The sequence below is a fragment of the Hypanus sabinus genome, chromosome 1 (assembly GCF_030144855.1).
Source record: "Hypanus sabinus isolate sHypSab1 chromosome 1, sHypSab1.hap1, whole genome shotgun sequence".
In the NCBI taxonomy this organism is placed as follows: Eukaryota; Metazoa; Chordata; class Chondrichthyes; order Myliobatiformes; family Dasyatidae; genus Hypanus; species Hypanus sabinus.
Window position 1 is genome coordinate 183,684,258 of NC_082706.1, and position 18,765 is coordinate 183,703,022.

At 40.9% G+C, this 18,765-nt stretch overlaps 1 protein-coding gene across 6 annotated transcripts in view; it reads right to left on the reverse strand.

Moving 5' to 3' along the window:
- jph1b (junctophilin 1b) overlaps window positions 1-18,383 on the reverse strand; it is a 136,103-nt gene extending 117,720 nt beyond the window's left edge. For 3 of the 6 annotated variants that reach the window (XM_059982989.1, XM_059982976.1, XM_059982985.1), the window contains exon 1: window positions 17,815-18,371. In XM_059982989.1, the coding sequence (XP_059838972.1) occupies window positions 17,815-18,193 (379 nt within the window). In that variant the 5' untranslated portion in view covers window positions 18,194-18,371. Of the gene's footprint in view, window positions 1-17,814 lie in introns of all 6 variants that reach the window. The other 3 variants (XM_059983005.1, XM_059982995.1, XM_059983014.1) reach the window with 3 other exon arrangements.
- Between the last annotated feature and the right edge of the window lie 382 nt (window positions 18,384-18,765).

Sequence of the window (18,765 nt, forward strand, 5' to 3'; positions counted from 1 at the left end):
CCCTTTGTAATTACTACTATGCTAACTTTCCTCAGGTGCAATATTTTGCTTTACCAATTCACCCGATTTGTTGATGTAGAAAATTGGGAGGGTCATCTGTTTTCAATGAATTCATAAGAATAAATTCCACGTCACTTTGTAAGGTTCAACAGTATGGCGGATTTTCAACAGACCAAACCAAAATGAAGATAAAAGAGCATTCAAGGCAAGTCAGGGAAGTGATAATAGAGGAGCACAAATCTGGGGTAGGGTACAAGACCATCTCAAAGCCACCAGAACATACCTTGGAGCTCAGTGCAGTCCATCATGTAGAACTGGGAAATCTATGAAACCACAGCCACAATGCCTAGGTCAGGACATCGCTCTAAACTTAGTCGCTAGAGGCAAATGGCACTTGTAAGAGAGGCCAATAGTCTCTTTGAGTGAGCTGCAGAAGTCAATGGAGGAAGGTCTTGGGGTTGATGAGATTAAAGTGGAACTTTTTGGCCACAACAGTAAGCACTGTATGTTTGGCATAAGTCTAATACTGCACATCATCCAGGTAACACCATCCCTACTGTAAAGTATGGTGGAGGTAGCATCACACTATGGGAATGTTTTTCAGCATCAGGGACTGGAAATCTGGTCAGGATTGATGGGAAGATGAATGCTGCTAAATACACAGAGATCCGAGATAAAAACTGGCTAGCCTCTGCCAGAAAGCTGAAACTGGGGAGGAAGTTCATCTTTCAGCAGGATAACAGCCCAAAGCACACTGCCAGAGCAACTATGGAGTGGTTTCGAATGAAAAGAATTGATGTCCTTGTCCAGTCAGAGTCCTGACCTCAACCCAATCGAATATCTCCGGGATGACCTCAAGATTGCTGTCCACCCGCCCCCCCCCCCCCCAATTAACCTGGCACAGCTTGAGCAGTTTTGCAAGGAGGAATGGGCAAATCTTGCTCCACTACATTGAGCAAAGCTAAAAGAGACTTAACTAAAAGGACTCCTAATTGTAATGACTGTGAGAGGTGGTTTAACTAAGCACCGAGCAAAGGGAGATGAAAACTTTTTAAACTGCTGACATTTCAGTTTTTGAATTATTTTTTCCATGCTTTACTATTTTCCATGCTTTTTTGGGCTCTACTGTGAAAAAAGGAGCAGGTGATCCACAAATAAATATTCTCAGTTAAATTGATCAAAACCTCTGGTTGTAATACTCAGAGGGTTGGGGGCTGAATACTTTTACAAGGCACTGTAGCTTTTTAAAGTATTGCAGTGTGGCAAAACAACTAATTTCACTACATTTATCAGTGACATTAAAGCTGATGCTGATTCTTTATCTTAAAATGCATAGAGCAATCTAAATGTCAGTTAGTACTAACTAGAAATTCATCACTTTGTCACATTTTCAACAATGTTCCACTTAAATGTTTTCCATTGGTTGGGGTCAACCATGAATATTATGTACTAACTAACTACGCGATACCCCAGCTAGGGCGTTACAATACTGAGAGCAAACTATTGCCCGTGCAGCAGGCTCCCCCTCTCCGCACAGCTGACGAACCATAGAAACAGCAGAGACTGATACAGTTTGGCTCTGGAGGCATCGCAGGAGCAAACAACTGGTTTTATGGCCCCTTTGTTCCTTATCCTGTCGGTAGAAACGGTTCCACCCGGTTTAGTAATTAAAGCCACATGTGAAGTTCAGGAGCTGAACTTGGTTGACAGAGTCTATTTGGAGATGCACACCGTTGTGACTACATTTAATAAGTAGTGGGAGATTACCCCACTAATTTAGAAGATTGAGGGGGGGATCTTATTGAACTGTATAAAATTCTGAAGGGATTGGACAGGCTAGAAGCAGGAAGATTGTTTCCAATGTTGGGGAAGTCCAGAACGAGGGGTCACAGTTTAAGGATAAAGTGGAAGCCTTTTAGGACCAAGATGAGGAAAAACTTCTTCACACAGAGAGTGGTGAATCTGTGGAATTCTCTGCCACAGGAAACAGTTGAGGCTGGTTCATTGGCTATATTTAAGAGGAAGTTAGATATGGCCCTTGTGGCTAAAGGGATCAAGGGGAATGAAGAGAAAGCAGGTACAGGGTTCTGAGTTGGATGATCAGCCATGATCATACTGAATGGTGGTACAGGCTAGAAGGGCCGAATGGCCTACTCCAGCACCTATTTTCTATGTTTAATCCCCTTCTACCCCTCCCCCCCAGCTATGACAACCTCAAGGCACCTTGGCAGAATCTCGCTACATCTAGGCGAAAGATAGCACATGATATACTGCAACTGGCTGGTGGTGGGAGTTCTGCAATCTGGGCAACCTGGACTGTGCTGACTAAATTAATTTCATATAAGCTGTGAAATAAGCTGCTTCAGTAATTCAGTCAGGTATATTACAGTATTTTAAAATACATACCTAAAAGAAGTTCCAAAGCAGTGCCCTTGACTTTCACAGATATTATGCAAAGAGTATGTAGTATCTTTAGGAATTCAGAATCATTTTAAATCTCAATTTGAAGCTGCAAGTACAAATCTTATCTGTCATCTTTCTGCAAAGTTGTTCATTAAATGAAAAATATTAAATATTAAAGCTGCTTAAATACATTAACCACTTCAGAAGCAAAATCTGACCATTCCTCTTCTATATTAGTGAATATTAAGCGTATTTTCATGAAAATACACAATATACTTTTTTGATTACACCCTTGTTAAATATTGTCATATTGAGTTTATCAAAGCAACTTTGTAAAGGAAACATTTTTCTATTTTTGTTTCATTAGGGAAATGTAACGGATGTTTTAGTTTTTGTAAAAGCTTGAGGAAGAAGCCAATGACATTTTAAACATTACTGTGTTTCAGATTGTGCTGCAATAGAACACAAAAAGAGATGTCATCACTCCATGGTGCACTTTTACTAATTCTTGTGAATCTCTCGGAATGAACTACAGAAGCACTACAAAAAATTAATTATATTACAAAGATGTAATATAACATTGGTTAGAACAGCATGGAATCGAGACACTCTGATAATACTTTTTTGTTGGCACGTCTGAAATATTAAGCACTTCACTGAAAATAATTAATTTCCTTCATATCTGAGTGGATTGTGTTCTGATTTGGAAAGATCTTGTAGCCAAAACAAAGTTTTGGAAATGTATCAAAGTTGTTATGGTACCTTCTTAACAAATTATTAAAATTAGCAACAAGGAAAGCTCATAAGGCTGCCAATGACCAATCAAGATATTCCTACGCTTACATTCACTAGCTTCAGAAATAAATTTTGTTATGTATCTACTTGTGATTGTATTTTAACGTTGATATAATCCAATTATTTACTGTAGTCAGCTAAACTAACTTGTAGTTAACGATTTCCTTAGAAATGAATATTACTGTAACTGAAAAACAAACCTTGGAATTTGGGCTATATATTATCCTTAGAATTATGAAATAATTTCAGCTTTATCTTTTAATTCTTGTATTCATATTAACTGATACAACAATTTTATATTGCTGAATATTTTGCCGTTCCAACAAGCTCCATGGAAACCATTATGTAATAGGCTGCGTCTAATGTATGATTGGGTGATCTGAACAGAGGAATCATTTCAGATTAATGAGGAAAGTAGGCTGGGTAAGGCATATGACAGGCAGACAGAGAGTCAAGGGATATCATACCACCATAGGGTTTGCCTAACGAAGCTCGTCACATTTGACTTCCAATTTCTAACACTGAGAGACATACAGGAGTACATTGAAAGCTTCAAGGGAGGAGGTGAATATGCTGGAGAGAGTGCAGAGGAGATTCACAAGGATGTCATCCAGATTGAAGGATTTTGGTTTTGGGGGAGAGATTGGATTGGCTGGACTTGTTTTCTCTGGGGTGAAGGAGGAGAGGGTGATCCGATGGAAGTATACAAACTTATAAGAGGCATAGTTAGGACAGAGGGTCAGAATCTTACCCCCATAAGTCAAAAACAAGAGGGCACAAGTTCAAGGTCAGAAGGATCTTGACGGGAAAGGCTTTGTTTCACGCAGAGAGTGGTCAACATCTGAAAATACCAGATAAGTCGCTGGAGTCAGATACAATTACTACGTTTAAGAGTAATACAGACAGACATTTAAATCGGCAAGCCATTGCGGAATAAAGCCATTGTGGGCAAATTGGATTAATGTCAATGGTGAAAAATATTGATGTAGACATGGTGGGTTAGAAAACCCATTTCTAAGCTATACAAGTTTACAACTCCAATGGTATACTACAACAATGATTAATCAATTTTTAGCGTATATTCAAAAACTCTTCTCTCAACACTTTTACTACCCCAAATCTACCACATACCTTGCTTGGTTTCCACTTCAAGACCAACATTTATTTACTCCACAGTCTTTGGTCTCCATGTAATTACTTTTCATAGTTTAGGTAAAAATATCCTTCTGTATCATGGAGATATACCCCTCTTAAGCAGGTACTTTACTTTCATGATGTACAGTTGATAGTCTTTGCCCATTTAAAATCAGGCTTTGTTGAAACCTTAATTCCTCTCACTACTACCTTGATTATTCCAAAGAACAAAATCAGCTCAGAAAAAGATCATGTTGCCCTTATCCTAATTTATCAAATCGTCCCTTGCTCATCAATTTATGATGAATCCAGCAATATCTAGATCTTAACAATTCTCATATTTATCTGACTGTTCATTGATCTTGTCTGTCCAGTTACCTGCAAGCCAAACCCTCTGAAAATATGCACTTTCCAATTCTGACCTTCAGCTGACATGGCTTAATCTCTGCGACTGCTTCAGCAAACTTCTCTGCCTCTCTACAACTCTCTACTTCTTCCTTAAACATACATGTTTAGCCTGGTTTGGATCACCTGCACCAAGCGCATCTTGTTAAATATGCTTCCATGAAGGAGCTTAGAGCATTTGAATGGCTTAGCATTTCCAGAAAAATGTGAGCCACTTGCCAAGGCCATTCTTCCACAAGGCAAGTCTGAAATTGCACTTTGTGGATCCCTTGTCAATGCCCCGCCTGGTGCCAGCTCGTCTGCCCACAGAGAGGCCCCGTGAGGGGTCAGGGTTTCATGTGCATAATAGCTGTGAGGCAGAGGATAAGGAAGTAGAGGTGGGAAAAGAGGGTGGGGCTTAGAACATGTCATACAGACTAAGAAAAAAGCTTGCAAACTGAAGGCCAATCAGAATCAGGTTTAATATCACCAGCATATGTCATGAAATTTGTCGATTTCGCGTAACAAGTAACTACTATAGCTCACAGTAAGTATATATATCTTAAATAGTTAAATTAAATTAAACTAAATTAAATAAGTGCAAAAATAGAGATTAAAAAAGTAGTGAGGTAGTGTTCATGGGTTTAATGTCCATTCAGAAATCTGATGGCGGAGGGGAAGAATTTGTTCCTGAATCTTTGAGTGTGTGCTTCATATGCACCTCCTTCCTGATGGTAGCATCGAGACCAAGGCATGACTTGGGTGATGGGAGTCCTTAATGATGGATGCTGCCTTTTAGAAGCATCCATCACATTCTCCAACTTATTTAAGCATCTCACCTACCTATTGAGTTCTTCTGAATTCTTTAAAACATACAAATCTTTCAAAAATTATAGTATTTAAATTTAAATAATTGGAAGCAATTAAAATACTTAACTAAAATTACATTTATTCTGAAAATGATAACTTAAACTAACCTACTTGCAATGGAAACACTGTTCCTGCTTCAGACTTCTCTCCAGATACGTTGTGGAAAATAACCTCAACTCTTCTGTCAGGGAATGAACTGCGAAGGGCGGTGACTGGCAGCCAGCAAGTGCACACTTCTATATTCATGTGGAAATCTGGACCTTGGTGCTTTCATTTGCTCACAAGATTCCAAGCCATTCAATTTTGTTAGTTACTTTTTACATATATTTCGGATTCTTTTTAATATAAACATATATTTTATTTTAGCTATGTATAACAGAGTAACAGTTAGAGGCAGAGAAAACACTCACCCACACAGCTAATTTATCCACAGTATTCTCATGTTGAACCGCTAACACTGAATTCCAACGGAATTTGTCCTGTTTCTTCTTTGAAAACAATGGCTTTTATTCTGCCATCCACACGCCTGCTAACTATTCTGCATGCTAACTTAGTCATGAATAAAAGAACATTTTAAAGTGCAGAACACTTTTTTTTAATTTCACGAATATGGTTCACCTAACTGAATTCTGGAGGTAACAAAGAAAAGCTCCTTTGGATCAAACTGATCATGAATTTGTAAGGTCAATTAGAAATTAAAAACTGGAGGAGAAATCTCTACAGTGCCCATGACATTAACAGCAGGTAGGTTGCACAAAGAGATGTAGAAAGGTCATCAACTCATGAAGCTAACACTACTTTTCCCTTCAACAACGCTGCCTTACTGACGAGGATTTTCATCTTTTATATTTTTATTTGAGGTGACCTGAAGGTTTTGGTGGAATAGTTCCAGCTTGTGTGCTTGCTTGTTTATGAGTTGTGCAACTTTGCTGCTGATGAGTAGAGATCTGAAGCCTAGCTCGAAGGAACACAATCAAAAGTCAACATACTAATAATTCACTAGTTCGCTTTTGTAACTCAAGCTAACTCTTAACAGTCTTTTCAATGCTGCAAGGAATTTCTCTCATCTTGCGTTTTGTTATATGAGCTTGCTGGGAAACAATGCAGTTGAAAGTTTAAGGATGGTCTATGTTGACTTTGCTCAGCCAAATCCTTTTCATGGTAAATATTGCTTGCAATGCACTTCCTGTTAGTCACTGTCCATTACGTTGCTGGTGTTTAGGGCAGCAATGAAGGTCCTCCATCTGTGTTTGTTCTTGGCCATATATCATTGCACACAGTTGCAGAAGGATTCTCCATTGCTGTTTCTGTAACAATTTTTTTGACCAGTCAGGATTGTTAGCCCTGAGCTGAATCTCCGAAACTGGAGGACCAGTGGACCACTCTTAGTCTGGCCTTTACCCTTTGATCTGTCTGGCATGGGTGACCCTACCAAGGGCTAAAGCATAAAGCCCTGACTCCAGTCAACGTGCAGTAACTCTCCAAGTCACTGAGGCATGAAAACCTGCAAACCCTACAAGGTTGTGGTCCTCTTGAAGGACACATTCTGTTATTTCTGTGAAACATTCTGTGGCAAAGTGATACTTTCTAAAGCTCCCATTCAATATTTAAATCTGTCATTATGAATCGTACTCCATGTAAAATTCCACAGGAATATTATGAAAACAAATGTTGTCCCATTCCCTCTTTTCACTGTTACCATCAAAGAGGAGGTACAGAGCCTGAAAGTACACACTACTTTTTTTATTTCCTATTTTGTTGTTGCATGACCTATGTAACTAATATATTATATATAGTGTGTATATATGTGTATGTACATACACACACACACTTTCTTTCTATTATTATGTACTGCTGCCATGAAGTTAACACATATCAAGACATATGCTGGTGATATTAAATTGGATTCTGATTCTGACATGCTCTGATCTTTCACTTGTGACGGACAATATCATAAACTATAATGATAGAATTAAATATAAAGGATGGAAGCTTAGTCATACACAGAATTAGCTGGTCCTGCTCTTCATTGACAGAGAGCTGTGTTATGCAAAGTCAATGAGGAACCCTGTATATTTGGTTATGAAGTGGCAATAATAAACACTTGGGAGCGGGGTTGCTGTGCCTGCCCCATTGGGTGGAGAATGTTGCTCAAAATAAGGATCATGGGAGCGATAGACCAACTGAACTTGTGTAGGACAGTGAATATAATTATCTTTTGCATTTTTAATTTCATCATAGATATTAAAACTTTAATGAAAATCCATATGAATTTAAAATTGACTTGATTGGAAGAGTTGAGTGGAGACAGGTAACAGTCTTTGGAATTGTGTCATAAGTTTCAGTTCATTTCTGGTGGTTGCTTTCAAAAATCCTTTCAGGATCAATAATGTTGGCTATCATGTTCAAGTTTAAGTTTGTTGTCATCTAACTGTACACATAAACAACCAAACAAAACAATGTTACTCCAGACCATGGTGCACCCTCAAAACATGTACCACACACAGCACATAGACATCTACAGCACCTTACAGGCCCTTCAGCCCACAATGTTGTGCCGACCATGCAACCTACACTAGAAAACGTACCTCCAGTAAGTGTTAATGGTTTACCAATCAGATGTAGGAACATTCACCACTGTTATTTCCTTCCATCACATGGTGACACAGGCAACAAAATATTACCACAAATAAGTTAATCAGATATAATTCAAAGTGCATGTAGTGCACAGCACAGGTAACAGTAAACAGTTTGCTGTCCTAGTGACGAGATCTCAGTGGCATTAGTCTCACAGCCTGAGGGAAGAAGCTGCTACCCAGTCTGGCTGTCCTGGTCCTGATGCTCCTGTACCTCCTTCCTGAAAGTAGTGTGTCAGACGGACGGTAGGGTACAACGTATACGTCACTCCCAGTAAATGTCACAAATGGGGGAGGGGAGGAGGGAGGCTCAAGTGATTCTCTTGGCAGTTTTTACTATTCTCTGTACTGTCTTGTGGTCTGATGCCTTTCAGATTCTGAATTACATAATGATGCAGACAGACAGGACACCCTTGATGGTGCTCCACTCCAATATTGTTAGAATAGGGTTGAGAGGCCTAGCACGTTTCCACCTTCTGAATGCAGTTGGCCTAGCAATGGCAGTTTTTGCACATTCCAGTTTGGGGGGGGGGGAAAAGGTTCCTGAAAAAAATGTTAGGCTTCTTTATATGCATAATACCTCACAACCTACCTACACAGTGTTGGTATACTCCTGTTATACATGGATGTCCATAGCTTATCTACACTTGCTGACCACTTTATCAGGCACAGCTTCACATCTGCTTGTTAATGCAAATGTCTGTATCAGTCAATCATGTGGCAACAACTCAATGCATAAGAGCATACAGACATGGTCAACGGTTTCAGCTGCTGTTCAGACCAAACATCAGAATGGGGAAGAAATGTGATCTAAGTGGCTTTGATAGTGGAATGATTGTTGGAGTCTGATGATACGGTTTGAGTATCTCAGAAGCTGCTGATCTCCTTGAATTGTCACTCACAACAGTCTCCAGAGTTTCCGGAGAATGGTGTGAAATACAAGAATTACGGTCGATGAGCAGCAGTTCTGTGGGCAAAAATGCCTTGTTAATAGGAGAGGTCAGAGGAGGATGGCCAGACTGGTACAAATTGACATGAAAATGACAGTAACTCAAGCAACTACGCATCACAACGGTGCAGTGCTGAAGAGCATCTTGGAGCGCACAACATGTCCCACCTTGAAGTGGATGGGCTACAGTAGCAGAAGACCATGAACATACACTCAGTGGCCATGTTACCAGCTACATAAGGTACTTAATAAAGTGTACGCTGTGCGTAGGTTTCTACTATAACAAAATGGCTTTAGGTCAAAAAAAATTTATAAACATTGCGGACTCTTTCACACCCAAATTCCAGCCCCATAGTTTCTCCACCACAAAAACATACTTTTATTGCTCCATTCCAACCTCAGCATATTTGTTGTTGAATTTTTCATTCACATTTTCATCACCTCTTACACTACTGAGAGTGATGTCTTTAATTATCCAGAATTCTACACTGGCAACCAAGCCTCCAGTTCTCCAGGATCCTAGAATGACAGTCTCTGGTAGTCCACATTTTGGAAATCCCTTCACAACGCCCGTATCTCCAACTCTTTCTCCAAGATCCTAGCTAAAGTTCACCACTTTGATCAAGCTTTTGACCATACCAACAGGCATTCACTTCTTTGATTTGGTACATGACCTTGCCAAGAGTGTCATTTTCATTATTTTAAAGGACACTTGTTGCTAACTAAGGTGAAGTTGTGTCATAACCCAATATAGGAAGAGATATGATTTGTTTACTATTGTTCTAATGCAACAGAAGATGTGGGAATGAAATTCTACGAAATGCCATTGTATGGAGGAAGATCCACAGGCTCCCTCGATGAATACTGTAAAAAGAGGATATTATCCTGTTCTTATTTGGATCTCATATCTTGTGTCCTAAGGTATTTCAGCCTGCTACTAATTTCCTTAATTCCCTGACATAGACTGAAAGAAGATTATAACTGGGAGCTTAAACCCCAAGGATACACATTGTACCAAAAGGATAGGCAGGAATAAAGAAGGGGTGGCATGGCTCTGTTGGTAAAAAACTGAAACTAAATCTCCTTCTACCTGAGGCCATTAACTTATCGATCACCCCGATGAGTTATTAACTTCAAACTTTCTGCATAATCACTCAAAGAGTTGAACTGCACGTGCATGTAATGAACGCTGTATAACTCATCACCTTCTACCGTAGGCCACAAACTTATCAATCACCCATCTGTGGACACTTTCTGGAGGTCCAAGATCCATATGCTCCACGACCACTGGACTGAGTGTGTAAATGTAGGAGGGGACTATGTTGAGAATAAATGTGCTAGGTTTTGTAAAATTGACTCCTTCTACCTTGGGCCACGAATTTATCAATTACCCCTCGTATCATATCATGAGCAGATTTGGGCCCTTCTCCTATAAAAGCTGTACTGAAACTGGAGCAGGTTCAAGGAAATTTTTCAGGATTAAACAGCTTGTCATATGAGGAGTGTTTGATGGCTCTAGAGTTCAGAAGAATGAGGGGTAATCTCAGTGAAACCTATTGAATGATGAAATGCTTTGATAGAGTGGATGTGGAGAGGATGTTTCCTATGGTGGGAGAGCGTAAGACCAGAGGGCACGGCCTCAGAATAGAGAGACGTCCTTTTAGAATGGAGACAAAGAGGAATTTCTGTAGCCAGAGAGTAGTGAATCTGTGGAAATCATTGCCACAGACAGCTGTGGAGGCCATCTTTATGTATATTTAAGGCAGGGGTTGATAAATTCAGGGAATGAAGGGATACCAGGGTAAAACAGCAGATTGAGGCTGAGAGGAAAAATCGATCAGCCATGATGAAATGGTGGAGCAGACTCGATGGGCCAAATGGCCTAATTCTGCTCCTATATGTTATAGTCTTATAGAGCTCTATTCAGTCATGGTGAGCTAAACCAAGTGCCTGGAAAACTATCTTGGACAAGATAACCTTGTTCTTTGAAAAAAAAGGGATTAAATTACTGTGTTAGAGTAAATTTATAGAAGAGTTTAATATGCCACTGCATATTTAAAAAAATCTAATATTCTAATGTATTCTTCTTGCTCCTGAAAACTCCACATACTTCTTGATCTTTAAGTTATTAGTTTAAGCCTAATTTATAAGATGCAACAAAAAGGTATTGTTAGGAGAAATTAAAAGCACAAAAGGAATTAACAGGTTATTTCCAATGTGTGATGATTTAGTGCAAAGCCTCATTTTGAATTTTCACATTTGTCTTGCCCACTAAAACTTATTTTTGCAGAATACAAAATAACAACTTAAATGAAAACAACTAATATCTTTTTATTAGCATCTTAAATTCCTAATGTTTAGTTAGGATGTATCCTATGTATAGTTATACATAAACTTCTCAACTGCTTTCCTAATTTAGAACTAATCAATCATTTTATTTTAAAGTATTTTGTCCAAAATATATTTTTGCTGATAGTAATCTTTATTACTATTTAGTAAAATATAATACTGTCAAAAATATGTTCTTTAAACTCAAATTCTCACCCTAAATTATTGTTTTCTAAAATTTAAAAGAAAACATTAGAACATGTAGCCAAATCCAAAGAAATCCTGTTTCTATGGCAACATTGATTTTTTAGCATTGCTTTGAGACTAACTAAGACAAAAATATTCACTTGTTTTAAGGATTGAATTACCAAACAACCAATGGGAAGAATTTCATGGTCAGCAAATGCAATGTATATTTGTGCCCATTCCAAAATGTCAAATAATACATCAACGGATCAACATCATGTTGACCTCAGGCAAAGGGAGAAAATTACTGATGGAATTAAAAATCTGCACTATGCCTAAAAAATCTGTTGGTTGTAAGCTTTAAGATTTAATATTTAGTGAATGGGTGTGTTAAAAATAGTAATTTGCTATAACATAGTCATTGATCCCAATGAGAATATGCAAATTGACATGGAAGAAAAATTCTAAAATTGATCATAGTTTCAATTCAAATTCCCAACAATGACAATTCTAATGGGGTTGAGATACACTGTTAATTTTAATCATATTCAGAAACCTGTCAAGAATCAAACTGCTCAAAACTACACAAACTTCCATGGATTAAAAAAGTTCTTTCTCCCTTTCAGCAGGACCTGAACATTTAAGATTTAATAACAATATCAAAACTGCCACCATGGACAGTGAATCTGTTTAGCTAAATAATGCAAGCACTGCATTTAAATAATGGAATCCCTTGTCTATTTTCCAAAATCAAATTTTATGTAAGGAAATAGTCTTGTGAATTATTTCCCAAGCTGTCAATGTTGCTCCACGCAGTCGCTTGATTTCAATGCAGTAACCATTTAAATACTTAGTTAATTTTGCTTTGCTGGGATACACACTATACTTGAGAGTGCTTTTAAATGTCATCCTCAGTTCTCTGCTCCCAGGTTGGGTATTTTGGTCAATGATGACATGGGTTAGTAAGTTAGAAAGCTATTTTTAGTTGATGATCTGATTACTCTGAACCACCTCAATAAACTCCAGTCTTTTCCATTAGTAGGCAGGTGACAAACAGCTTAATGCCTACATCCAAATGAACAATGTTCATAACTTTATTGTACAATAAATATTTTACATTTAAAAGCTAATGTCATGTGAGCTTTTAAAAAAAACACACTTCACTACCTGAAAACGGCACGATTTAAGCCGATCCTTTTAGAATACCCAAATCCAAACTGTGGTGAGTTCAGTGTTGTGGCGTTTCATTCTGACAGTTGTACTGTGTATTTATATTAGCCTTCTTAAAAAAAAAATGTGGAGTCAACATGGTCATTTATTTCACATGACTTATGACTTCTCTAACCGAGAGTGTCAAAAGAATACCTGAATTTTTATTTTAGATCATTTTTCCACTTTTTCTCCTCTTGTATAGCAAGGAACTTATGTTATAGCGCCATAGTGATCAACAGTCCTTCAACACCATGGTTGATATTACCTCTATCAACCACTGCCAGCAGGATACTAGACCATGTTGATTCGGGTTTGAATACATGAAATTTCCATCAGGCAATTCAAGATACCATATAATATTGGGATTGGTATATTCTCCTTCCTTCCCGAACTGAGGGACACTGTACAACTTACACTAAAAAATCTAACCCGAGTAAGTTAACTGAAAGCAGTCTAGAGATCCTATTTACAGGGTTCAAAACATCATGGGCAATGAATTTAATTGTTGAGCCACATGGGATGCCTTGATCCTAACTGTAGATGAATTAACAATTTAAATATTGTTCCAACCAAGTGTCTCTCTTGCCTTTGAAATGGAAATTAAACCATGTTTTGTGCACCGCACCGCACTTACATGCACATATGCTCTACTTAAACTCTACATCTTACTGCTACCAGAATCAGATTTAATATCACCGGCATATGTCGTGAAATTTGTTAACTTTGTGGCAGAAGTACAATGCGATGCGTAATAATAGAGAAAAAGAAAACTGTGAATTACAGTAAATATATAAAGTAAATAAATTAAATAAGTAGCGCAAAAATAGGAAATAAGAAAGTAGTGAGGTAGTGTTCATGGGTTCAATATCCATTCAGAAATTGGACAGCAGAGGGGAAGATGTTCCCGATTCTGATTCTAAAATACCACATACAGTACATTAATCACAAAGAATTTTAACTGTTACCACATTACCTTTTCACAATGCACGTGCCTGAAAATAGTCATTGTGAAAATGAAGTACAATTATATACTATTACAAGAAATTAACAAGGAAATTATTTAAAGTGATTGCAATTTTATAGCCAATCTTGTTATGGCGACATCTGAAGATACTGCTTGAAGGCAAATCTGGACAATTTTGGCTTGTTTTGTATAATATTTCCATTGTAATTGCATACATGAATTCAATACTGCAAGCACCTTCTCTTGAAATCACTCCAGCAAAAATAGTTTCATTACTTACCCATGAAATGTCAAAAAAGAACCATGACTGTCTGCAGGTTAAGACAATACAGTGGCAACCCTGATTCAGTAAGGTCATAGACCATTTCAGAATCTGCAACAGCACTTTGTTTTGTGTCACCTTTCTTACACGTGGTAAGCGAAGGACCCAGCTGCTAGGAGTGGACTACCAGTGTCTTGAGTTGTCTAGCTTTGGCTCAGCAGGCTTGGGCAAGCACAGACGCAGGCTCGAAGTAAGTTGTTTTTTCTCTGTTAGTACATAGCTTGTGTACTGAGAATGGATACACAGGTATGTGTGCAATCTGGGAACTCTGCGAGACCTTCAGACTCCCTGATAACTGCATCTGCATGAAGTGCATGAAGCTGCAGCTTCTAAAAGACCGTCTTAAGGAAATGGAGCTGCAGTTGGCTGACCTTCGGCTCATACAGGAGAACGAGGGGGTGATGGATAGGAGCTACAGGGAGGCAGTCAACCCTAAATTGCAGGAGGCAGGTACCTGTGTGACTGTCAGGAGACACAAAAGGAATATTATTCCCCTCAATAATAAGTACCCTACTTTAGATACTGTTATGAGGGCCAAGAATGACCCACGGGGGGGGGGGAGGGGGGAGACCCACAGAGATTAGAGGCAGCAGACCATCCGGGTGTCTCTCTCACGTCAACAGAATCTGCTCTCACTAGGGGAATGACAATTCTGGATTGGATTATTACTAAAGAAAAGGTGCTTGGGAAGCTGGAATGTCTGAAGGTAGATAAGTCACCTGGTCCAGATGGACTACAGGGTTCTGAAAGAGTTAACTGAAGAGTTGTGGAAGGCATTAACAATGATCTTTCAAGAATCACTACATTCTAGAATGGTTCCTGAGGACTGGAAAATTGTAAATGTCACTCCACTCTGTAAGAAGGGAGGAAGGCAAAATAAAGGAAATTATAGGCCGGTTAGCTTGACTTCAGTGGTTGAAAAGATGTTAGAGTCCATTATTAATGATGAAATAGACTGAAGTCAGCATGGTTTTCTAAAGGGGAAAACTAAAGGGGATGCCTATCTGACTTACTTGAGGAAATAACAAGCAGGATAGAAAAGTGGATCACGTTTACTTGGATTTTCAGAAGGCCTTTGACAAGGTGCCACACCTGAGGCTCCTTAGCAAGATAAGAGCCCATGGTATTACAGGAAAGAGACTCGCGTGGATAGAAGATTGGCTGACTGGCAGGAGGCAAAGAGTGGAAATAATGCGAGCCTTTTCTCATTGGCTGCCAGTGTTCAGTGGTGTTCCGCAGGCTGAGTCAGCGGTAAGGAAGACAGACGCACTGCTCGCATTCATGTTGGGACTGCTTCTTTTCGTGTTTTCTGTCAATGATATGGGTGACCAAATTAGTGGTTTTGTGGCCAGGTTTGCAGACGATACAAAGATAGGTGGAGGAGCAGGAGCCTGCCAAAGGGCTCAGACAGATTGTGAGAAAAGCCAAAGAAGCGGCAGATGGAGTATAGCGTAGGGAAGAGTATGGTCATGCACTGAGGTAGGAAGGTAGGCGTAGGCTGGGGAGCAAATTCAGAAGCCAGTGGTGCAAAGTGACTTGGGAGTCCTTGTGCAGGATTCCCTAATGGTTAACTTGCAGATTGAATCAGTGGTAAGGAAGGCAAGCACACTGTTAGTATTCATTTTGTGACTATAAAGGAATAAAAAGCAAGGATGTCATGCTAAGGCTTTGTAAGGCACTGGTCAGACCACACTTGGGCATTGTGAGCAGCTTTGCACTCCTTATCTAAGTAAGAGTGCGTTGGCATTGGAGATGGCCCAAAGGAAGTTCATGAGGCTGATTCCAGGAATGAAAGGAGTGTTTGATGGCTCTGGGCCTGTACTCACTGGAGTTTAGAAGAATTGGGGGGGGGGGGGCTATTGAAACCAATCAAATATTGAAAGGCCTAGGAAGATGGATATGGACAGGATGTTTCCTGTATTGGGAGAGTCTCAAACCAGAGGACAGTCTCAGCTTTGAGTGATGCCCATTTAGAACACAGATGAGGAATAATTTCTTCAGCCAGGGGGTGGTGAATCTGTGGAATTCATCGTCCTAGATGCTGAGCAGGCCAAGTCATTGGCAGAGGCTGATAGGCTCTTGATCAATCAGGGTGTCAAGCATTAATGGAGTTGAGAGGAATATAAAAAAAAAATCACCCATGATGGAGTGACAGAGCAGCCTCAATGAGCGGAATGGCCAAAATAGGCTCCCATGCCTTAGATGCATTGTATGGGGGGGGGGGGGGGGAGTGGAGTACTGGGAAAGATAAGCATAACAACAAAATACAATGTCACTTAATTAAAAAATAAAATAGAAGTAATTGTCTAAACCCAACACACTGTAGTTTTCTCATTTTGCAAAGGGAATACATAATTTAATTAAATATTTACTTTTCCATGAAAATCGTGAACAATTTTGAATATTTAAAATCACATCTGCCCTCCATGAAAACAAATAGAAATGCAGAATTCATAATTAACTGGCTTTGAATTAATTAATGTTAATATACCATGTCTGTTACACTAATCTTTATGCCAGAGTCCACAGGGTGAACTGACCCTGCGCTCTTCCCCTGCGGTATTTGCAGCAAGCACCTCAGACACCAACACACATCCCGTCCCTTATCCTTCGGTTTACATGGAGGTGGAACTCTGTCACAGCATTTACCTCACTGCCCTTTCACAGCTGTCTTAAAATGCATGACTTTCTACAGAAATGTGATCAAGGGCTGTATGGGTTCCTCCATTTCTTACTTCCAATGTTCTACTTCACCACGGTTCCGTTAGTGAGCCACCCGATTCCTAAATGTGACCTCTTGGGCTCGGTGGATACTATTTGGACCATTTTGGGCATCAGCCAGGAAACTGATTTCACCATGTTGACTACATAAAACCCGTGCAATTCTCAGAGGGAGGTGAAAAAACGACTTCAAATATTTTGGCATACTCCATTGTCGCTACAGGTTAGATTTAAAAACCCGAATTATTCTAGCTTCGTTCGTTCGTCTGTGCGGCGCGACAGGGCTCCTTCCCCAGTATAAACCCGCTCTTTACACGAATGTATCAGGTAGCAAATATTCTTAAATAGTGATCACTTCCCAAACGTTTCACCACAGGTGCGGGCACCTCTCCCCCACCACACTGCCTCGCCGAGCAGTTCAGTAAATCAATCGGCTTGAGCTGGTGGCCGTGCCTGACAGCCAATGGAGTGGAAATCTGCTCGTGGGGCGAAGTTTTCCACGGCGCGAGTTGCGTTCACAACCGCTACACACGCCGCGTGTGGGGGTTCACACTCGGCGTGCGGTGTACCTGTGGGTGTTCGCACCCGGCGAGGGCTTTGCATGTGTGTGTGTGGTTGTTCACACTCGGCATGTGTGGTGTATCATCAGTGTATGTTCACACCCGGTGTGAGCCGAGCGCGGGCGGCGACACAAACGCGCAGAGGATGGGACTGGAATCGGTCTTATCCGAATGAAAGAACTACCAATTCCCGAGGTGGTGATGTTTTTGACTACATTAGCAGAGAAGGCAACACATTAAGGGCGTGAATGAAGTCCAGGTGTACATTAAGCCTGCGAATCTACGCGTTAATTGCCCCGTCCTCCTGCGGGTGAAGTTTCCCCGGGTCCGGCGACCAGGCCCGTACTCACCGCCATCTCCATACGTCTCCACACCGTATCCATCCTGTAGCCCGTTGCTCCATGTGCCCTCGTACCTGGCCGGGCTGCTGAGACTCTGCCGGAGCCCGTACCTGCCTTTGAAGCCATGGGTCCACTCTCCGCGGTAACACCAGCGCCCCTTGGTCTCTACCCCCAGCCCGTGGCGCTTGCCCTGGCTCCAGTAGCCCTGGTAGGTGTTACCACTCGGCCAGGTGTAGACTCCCACCACCTCGAAGCCGTGCGCCCAGGAGCCGCTGTACTCGCCCTGGCCCTTCGGCCCTGTGCAGATGCCGTGACCGTGGGCTTTGCCATCTTCCCAGCCGCCGCAGTAACTCCCGCCATCATCGAAGTCGAACCTTCCTCCAGTCATGCATGAAACGGTGCGACCGGATCGCCGACGTAAACGGACTCGGGGCAGTAAGGAGCGGGCAGGAAAGCAGCGTGTGTGCAAAGAAAGTGCGAGCGGCGTCTGACTAGAGAGAGAGAGAACGCTAGCGAGGCGGGATCACTGACTTTAACTGGAGAGATTGGCGGAGGAGGCGGGTTCGTCAGCCACTGGAGAAGGCGGGCACAGGGACTGAGAGGGGAGAGGGCGGCCGCGGGGATTTATTCTCGGGAGAGGGACGTGGACCGGGACTAGAAGTCTGGGGAGAGGGGCGGGCATGAGCATTGGAGACATTAGGGAGGGGAAGAGGCAGAAACGGGATAGAGATTGGATGAGAAGAAATAGCGAGTGAGAGGACAGTGACTGGGGAAAGATGGGCAAGAATCTGGCGAGAGGAAACAGGGAAAGGTACTGGAGACTGCGGCGGCGTGGGCAAGTAGATAAGCGACTGGGTAGGAGCACTGAAAACATGCGGAGTTAGGGATAGATATTGGGCACCAGGACTGCTGTAGCAGGTGAGCGAAATGGGCAAAACTCTTGCGAGATAGTGCAAACAG